The 8,273-nt window shown below is 45.7% G+C and overlaps 1 protein-coding gene across 1 annotated transcript in view; it reads left to right on the top strand.

Annotated features, from left to right (window-relative positions):
* The window catches only part of LOC115185530 (proline-rich transmembrane protein 4), a 32,162-nt gene that overhangs the window by 9,090 nt on the left and 14,799 nt on the right, over nucleotides 1-8,273 (top strand). The window contains exon 2 of the mRNA XM_029745782.1: nucleotides 6-1,246. Coding sequence (XP_029601642.1) covers nucleotides 289-1,246 — 958 coding nt within the window. The 5' untranslated portion in view covers nucleotides 6-288. The remainder of the gene's footprint in view (nucleotides 1-5; nucleotides 1,247-8,273) is intronic.

The following is an 8,273-nucleotide window of genomic DNA, read 5'->3' as shown; positions in this document are numbered from 1 at the left end:
TTTAGGTCACTTCACAGGAGAGCGAGCCAACGTGCCCTAGGGGGCTCGGGGAATGGAGGACAGCATGTGACCGGTGCCTAACTAACCGCTCCGCTTCACTGTCGGCAACATGCATCATCTTCGCCGGATGATGGCTTTGTGCTTATGGTGCTCTCTCCTCGCCATTCTTCTCCACGCCACGGTGTTTGCGGATGAAGAGGCGGATCTTATGAAGCCGACAGGACCGCCTGCCAGTAAGGATGGTCCTATTGGCAAGGGTGGTCCTTGCCAAAGCAGCCCAGCTTGTCCATGTTCCCATCACTCCCGGCGGCGCCGTCGTTTCCGTTTTCTTCGCTCAACCCGTTTGGAGGGAAGTCACAGACTAAGAATGCAGGGCCCCAAAGGACCACACCATCAGAGGGACCAACAAAGGAACTTTCAAAGGGACTGATAGAGGGACCGACAGAGAGACCGACAGAGAGACGAACGGAGCCTGAGAATTCACCGGGACATTCAGGGTCTGGGGAGGACAGTATTTCTAAAAGCCCTCAGTCCTCCACCATCACCTCTTGGACTGAAAGTCACCCCAGCTCCACTGAGATAAGAACAGTAACAAACCCACAGACAGTCACTCCTAACAAGAGCACACAACCAAACACCCAAGATATCTTAGATTCGATAACCGCTGTCTTAGATTCCATATCCTCTATTTCTACGTCACAGGGGGTTTATATATCCTCCGATAGTCTCACCAGCACAAACATACTGCCACAGACAATAACACACGCACACCTGTCACCAGAAACGGCCCAAATGCCAAACCACAGTTGGAGTGTCACCACTAAATCTTTCCCCAAGGAAACGAAGATCCAAGATGAACGAGTTCCCCAGAGTGACCCTCTCACAGCATCTGTCCCACACCTAACGTCCCCACAAACCACAGTCCCCACAACCCTGGTCACAACTCCACCAAGGATCACCGTCAACCCAACACAGGTAGAGACCACACTGACCAGAAAACCCTTCGACTCTGGCACCCCACCCACGTCCCCACAAACCAAGGTCAACAGAAGACGGCTGGCCTCGACCGTAAGCACCGACATTGGAACTAAAGTGGCCACGGTCACCGAAACTCAGCCCAGTCAGAGTTCACTGGACCTGGGTTTTTCCGAGGCCAAAGCAGGGCCTGTGGAGGAACGACTGGGAGCGAACACCACCACCAGGACAGAGGATAGAACACTAAGGGTTAACTCACCAACACCAGGAGGTAAGTCTCCAATACATCAACAGACATACTGATTTAGTATTAGTGATGGGCAGGCTAAATGACAATCAATGGATGTGATCAATCATTCAAACCAAATGGGGGTCTTCAGTCAGTTCAAGAAAAAGGCTGAAGAAAGTGAATGATGGATGGCATCTCTGAAATGGCAGTCATGGGTTTGAAGTCGCCACAAACTCATCTTTAGCTAATATAGCCCAAGTCCTAGTTCAAATACTCACATCTCTATTGCATCTTTATTATTCTCCTTCCTTGAGGTAATCACTTGGTGAAAGCAAAGTAGTGGAAACCACACTGTCCCCTACCCTATCATGTCCCTATCATACATGATCACTCCAAGGAAGGAAGATCGGAAGGAAGGAAAGACACAATTCCACCGCATTAGAACAGACCCTAAAGATTATGCAGTGGTTGTTTTATTTTTATAAACAGACGATATTGGAACGCTCCCCTGTGCCTGAAGGGGTGGGGGAGGAGAGAGAGGTACTGTAGTGTGGGGGGGGGGTTAGTATCACTTTCACATGACATTGAGCCCGGCGCCATCCCCCACCGCCACTGTAGCGACGCTGGCTCTGTCTGGAGTCTGTATTCATAATCAACCTCAGGAAGCCCCTCCCCCCGTACAGGCGCATCAATCATAGGAGGGTCAAAGGTCAGGTGATACAATGATGAGACGATTATGGCCAACCAGAAGGCAGTGTCACAGGAGAATGATACAGGAGACTACTATTGCAAATATCTATGCACTGGAATTTATGAAATTATCATTATTACATATTTCTGTCACTTTCAGCACACCATTACTAACAGCAAACAATATATGATAATAGAGAGCATAAGCATATCGTTGGTGCATAACCCCCGTAATGCCTTTTATGTTGCCACTTTACATGCCATCAATCAGTCCCTACAGGATGCCGCGATCACAAATGTTTTGGAAAAATCAACAATTCCCTGCATGTAATGAATTGCTGCAGCTAAATCAAGCACCTTAGCCTGCAAATATCAGCAACAATCCTGGGGGACTGATTATCTTTGATGAATGTACAGATGAGCGATAGTGAGAAGAATAGTTTATTTTGTTGTGTTTACTGCAACACAGCACATTGTGTTGTGTCTGGGCATAAGCACAACTTTGGAGGAGAATCCCATTGGCAGCTTCGTTTCATTCGTTATGTCTAGGGATAGCTGTGGTAGTACGCAGTGTTTTAGGATATTTTTGGTGTGTAATATTTGCATCTGGTAAGTATTTGTGTGTGTTCTTATTTTGAATCAGTATACTGATGCATTGTTTTGCTATATCTAGATGTCCTCTATGTGAAATATAGCAGTGTGTTGTGTTGTATTATGACTGTGTTGTGTCCAGGGCTGCTGTTTAGTTACTATTATGACTGGGTTGTGTCCAGGGCTGCTGTTTAGTTACTATTATGACTGTGTTGTGTCCAGGGCTGCTGTTTAGTTACTAATATGACTGGGTTGTGTCCAGGGCTGCTGTTTAGTTACTATTATGACTGGGTTGTGTCCAGGGCTGCTGTTTAGTTACTATTATGACTGGGTTGTGTCCAGGGCTGCTGTTTAGTTACTATTATGACTGGGTTGTGTCCAGGGCTGCTGTTTAGTTACTATTATGACTGGGTTGTGTCCAGGGCTGCTGTTTAGTTACTAATATGACTGGGTTGTGTCCAGGGCTGCTGTTTAGTTACTATTATGACTGGGTTGTGTCCAGGGCTGCTGTTTAGTTACTATTATGACTGGGTTGTGTCCAGGGCTGCTGTTTAGTTACTATTATGACTGTGTTGTGTCCAGGGCTGCTGTTTAGTTACTATTATGACTGGGTTGTGTCCAGGGCTGCTGTTTAGTTACTAATATGACTGGGTTGTGTCCAGGGCTGCTGTTTAGTTACTATTATGACTGGGTTGTGTCCAGGGCTGCTGTTTAGTTACTATTATGACTGGGTTGTGTCCAGGGCTGCTGTTTAGTTACTATTATGACTGTGTTGTGTCCAGGGCTGCTGTTTAGTTACTATTATGACTGTGTTGTGTCCAGGGCTGCTGTTTAGTTACTATTATGACTGTGTTGTGTCCAGGGCTGCTGTTTAGTTACTATTATGACTGTGTTGTGTCCAGGGCTGCTGTTTAGTTACTATTATGACTGTGTTGTGTCCAGGGCTGCTGTTTAGTTACTATTATGACTGTGTTGTGTCCAGGGCTGCTGTTTAGTTACTATTATGACTGGGTTGTGTCCAGGGCTGCTGTTTAGTTACTATCATGACTGTGTTGTGCTCTGGCGCGGTTTCTGTATGGTGTGACAGACGGTGCGCAGATAAAGTCAACCGGTTGGATGGAAAGAACAAAAGGGTTCATCGGCTGTCCCCGTAGGAGAAACCATTTTTGGTTTCAGGTAGAACCCTCTGTGGAAAGGGTTCTAAATAGAACCCAAAAGGGTTCTACCTGGATCCAAAAAGGGTTCCTCAAAGGGTTATCCTATTGGGACAGCCGAATAAGGTTTTAAATAGCACCTTTTTTTTACTCTGTGGCCTGTATTGAGTATTCCAACAGCAAACTCAGAGAAACCACCCCCAATCCTATGGGACCATCCCCTCCTTTCTCCTCCACATCCCCTGTTCATGGATGCTGAACATGCTCCTCGTCATTTAGGCTCCCACTCTCCCTGTCTACCCTCCCTCCCTCCCTCCTCCACAACGGAGGGCTAAAATGTCTCTGTAGGGATGATGCTGGTGATTATCAAAGCAGGGATGTAAACTGGGGAAGGAGAGAACGCTGCTATTTCCTTCTGTTGCAGTGCAGATACACTCTATGCATTTGTCTTGTGCAGAATCCTGCAGCGACAAAACAAGTGAACCTCCTACGTCGCCAATCACCCCCAGCGGAGATTCAAATGTGAAAAGAGTGCAGGACACCCGCTACTATAATACATTATTCCCTATCCCTCAGGTATGAAGGAGAATGTCCACCCGTCAAAGCCTTCTGTTTCAGAGAGGTGTAAGTAAGGCACAGCTTTTCACTGTTGGAGACGTGCAAATCACAACCAAAACCAATGAGCTTCCATTGATTCAGAATACGCTTGTTGTGTCACCTTCGTCCTTGAAGGGTGTGTGTATGTGTGTGTACGGTAACACTATGCCTATCTCATCCCTTTCAAAGACACTCCAGCTGCAGAGAGCAAAGCAAGGTCACTTATGAGATAAGAGGAGGGAAGTGGAGGAGGGGGTAAAGAAAGGCTTGAGTAAAGGAGAAGGGGGGGTTGTGGCTGAGGAGGTTTGGGGGATGATAAATTAGTCTCTTTAAACCCATCGTGGCAATGCTTCAGATCCCCATCTCCACTCATTTTTCCCCCAATCAGATTACCCCTTTACAGATCACCTCTGTCCCTACATTAATTACCATTATCATCAACACTAGAGACTAAACTAAGCAAGACTAAACCATACACACTCCATAACTACCTGCATATGATACAGTGGCACAGTAGATACCATACAACACAGCCGTAGGACTTATAGCAGAACCAATTATTGTACTTTTTTTTACCCCTTTTTCTCCCCAATTTCCTGGTATCCCAATTGGTAGTTACAGTCTGCTTTCATCTCTGCAACTCCCGTACCGACTAGGGAGAGGCGAAGGTCGAGAGCCATGTGTCCTCCGAAACACAACCTAACCGAGCCACACTGCTTCTTGACACAATGCCCACTTAACCCGGAAGCCAGCCGCACCAATGTGTCGGAGGAAATACCGTACACCTGGCGACGGTGTCAGAGTGCACTGCGCCTGGCCCGCCACAGGAGTCACTGGTGTGCGATGGGACAAGGACATCCCTGCCGGACAAACCCTCCCCTAACCCAGGCGACGCTGGGCCAATTGTGCACCGCTCCATGGGTCTCCCAGTCGCGGCCGGCTGCCACAGAGCCTAGACTCAAACCCAGAATCTCTAGTGGCACAGCTAGCACTGCGATGCAGTGCCTTAGACCACTGTGCCACTTGGGAGGCCTTGAACAAATGTATTTTCAATGGTTGGATTGATTAGTGGTTTTACACACATATATAGCTAGATCTATTTTCACATCAACCATGTGATTTGAACAGTGGCTGATTTCATTTAGATGCTCTTAAAAGCACCAATGGCAAATCAGACCGTGGAGGTCAGCCGGAGTCGGAAATGCAGTACAGTATGGTCAATCTCTTCAATCACAAATAGACCACGAACGAAGCAACCCCGAGGTGATTCAACCCCACATGTTTTAATAAACTGCGTGGTTTAGTCTGTTTGTGTTTCTACTTTGAAGCACGGGCAGCTTGGGGGAAATTACTTGAACCCAGCGGTAGACCCGACATCGCCGGCTAACATGCCACCACCGTGTTACCACGGTAACCCTGATTAGCCGTTGCCATCCTGTGCATCGCTAGGCTCATGTGTTTGTTTGGTCCAAAATGTAAATTGAGGGAGTAGACTGTTGATCAGGCAAACACACACACATTTCATCACCCAAGGTTACTACTAATAATCATTGAAATATACATTTAGAGAATGCAACGTAACCCCATTAATATGAAGTCTACAAAACTAACCCAATAAGCCTGTGCACAGTGATGCAATATTCTGATTGCATTGAGCAAGAGTGGGAAGGGCAGGAAATTGGAGGATGAGGTATTGTAGCTATATCCAGTTTTAATGAAACCTAATATGACTGTCTGTCTCTCTTCACCCTTCTATCCTACCGGCTTCTATGTCTCATCACTCTAAGCTCTCTCTGTGTGTGTGTGTGCGTGTGTGTGTGTGTGTGTGTGTGTGTGTGTGTGTGTGTGTGTGTGTGTGTGTGTGTGTGTGTGTGTGTGTGACAGTGATGGAGATTAAATAGTGTATGCTGGCAGAAGTGAGAGCAGAATTATACTGCCTGATCAACCACTGGCGAAATCCCATCACAATGATCTCACGCTGTGTTTCTAATACACAATGAAATGAAACACACACTACCCCATCAGGAAGCTCTTGGGTACAGTATGTTGTGGTGGACTTTAATTACAAGTGCTTCACAGGAACCTGGTAAAATGATGTTTGTCGTGTAGCTAGTCACTGAATGGCTCTGAATTCACTGTCAGCATGCAGTCAAAGCTATAACCTCTTTTGGAGCTAACTAGTGCTCTAGTATAGTGCTCTAGTATAGTGCTCTAGTATAGTGCTCTAGTATCCTGATGTCGACAGCAGATGAAAGTTGTATTCATAGCATTGCTGACTTAGCTAGTTAACAGACATTTTGAGAAAACAAGTTATATTAAGTGGCTAGCTAGCTAGCTAGCAATATCATAATTTGGTGGCCAATCAGACAGAGCTAACTAATCAGCTGAGCTAGCAAACAATATAACAAAAGTATAATTTCAGAATTGAAAAATACTCCATCAACTGGCTCTGTATTTCAGGAATCACAGTAGCAAGTAGGATACTCCTGGTCCACTGTTCAGTTAGTTAGGTTTAGGGTTAACCTTTTTTTTGAAGAAAACAGTCACTTTCTGCCATAGCCCTCACTGGCTTTCATGTGATTTAAACGTGAGCTTGTCCGAGGTGTTGGACTCAACGACAGTTGCTATCATTGGAGTGCTGCGATTGGTTGCCAAAAATGTTGGGGCGGGGCTTAGCAAAGGGTCAATTGGACTGCCAGACATCATGCACCTTGTAGGGTGAAGTCTCACATGCTGACCACACCGCTCGTGTCGCATGCGCGAGCGTTGCAAAATAAATGTACACATACATGTTATTCAATCATTGCACCCACACTGCTCGCGAGCGAGCATCTGCGTTGCCAAGCTCTAAAATAGAAGTCAGTTCTATTTGTGACGCAGAACGCGATGCAAGTCCTGCCTCTCCCATCTCCTCATTGGTTTATAGAAGCAGATACCCACGTGCCATCTCCTCATTGGTAATACCTACGTGGGTGATTGAAAGATGAACTGAGGTCGGTCGGTCAGTCGTGATAATTCTATGAAAGTTTAGATGCCAATCACCACATAAAGTCCAAAGAAGAAAAAGCCTGGAAGGAGGAGAGATGACTAGAAACAATTAGGTTGATCGTTTATGTGTAGATTAATTGTCGGAGTAGAGGACCTTGTGCATTTCAGGTAAAATAACAACTCAACGTTTATATCCCAGGACAAATTAGCTAGCAACAGCAATCTAGCTAAATAGGACAAATTAGCTAGCAACTGCAAGCTAGCTAAATGGACATAAATGTTTAATGCTTTTCGACCTGTCCCCAAATTAATATATTTTCATATTTCAACCTGCGTGTCGTGATCTCGTTTGGTGTAGGGGGACAAAATCTATTTGTGAACGATGGCGGAGGTCTGGGCATGGTGTCAGAGATCTGCTGAAACATTCCTCTGTGGAAGTCTCTAGGGTTTCTCACAGCCTGTCTCTTTCTCTCTCTCTCTGCATGTGTGTGTGTGGTTGTGTGTCCAACCATGCAAAGCAGAGGAACTGAGCCAGATCCTTTTAATACTGGAGCTGTGGCGAATCGCACCTAAAAATATGCACTTTGACACACATACACCACACACACAGAGAGAAAAAAACAAGTCAAGAGGGTACACAAACAAGATCTATAAATAATCCTGCCACCCATTATACACACACACACATTAGGAATCTCCTCTAAGAGTGGAGAGAGGGATAAACCTTAGCGCTGCTAACAGACAGATGGACATTAGAACCTAGAGGCAAACAATGTAAGAACAGATCAGTTCAGGTAAAGGTAATATCTAAGCAGGAAATGATATGGATAAAACAAGCTATGCTTATAAGAACGTAGGCACAGTGATATATATGTGATATATATTCATCAGGATAAGAAGATAACAGCCCTCAACACCACCCCCCTCTCTCTCTCTCCCCATCTTTCTCTCATTATCCCCAACATTAGCTGATCACCAGTATCTTCCATGTGAGGTGCTAATATAGTGGTTTATGTAACTTTGTGATGACCAGACAAAATGGTATCAGC

This window comes from Salmo trutta, unplaced genomic scaffold, assembly GCF_901001165.1.
Source record: "Salmo trutta unplaced genomic scaffold, fSalTru1.1, whole genome shotgun sequence".
NCBI classification, from domain to species: domain Eukaryota; kingdom Metazoa; phylum Chordata; class Actinopteri; order Salmoniformes; family Salmonidae; genus Salmo; species Salmo trutta.
Note: the sequence above shows the minus strand (reverse complement) of the source record. Positions and strands in the feature narration are given on the sequence as shown.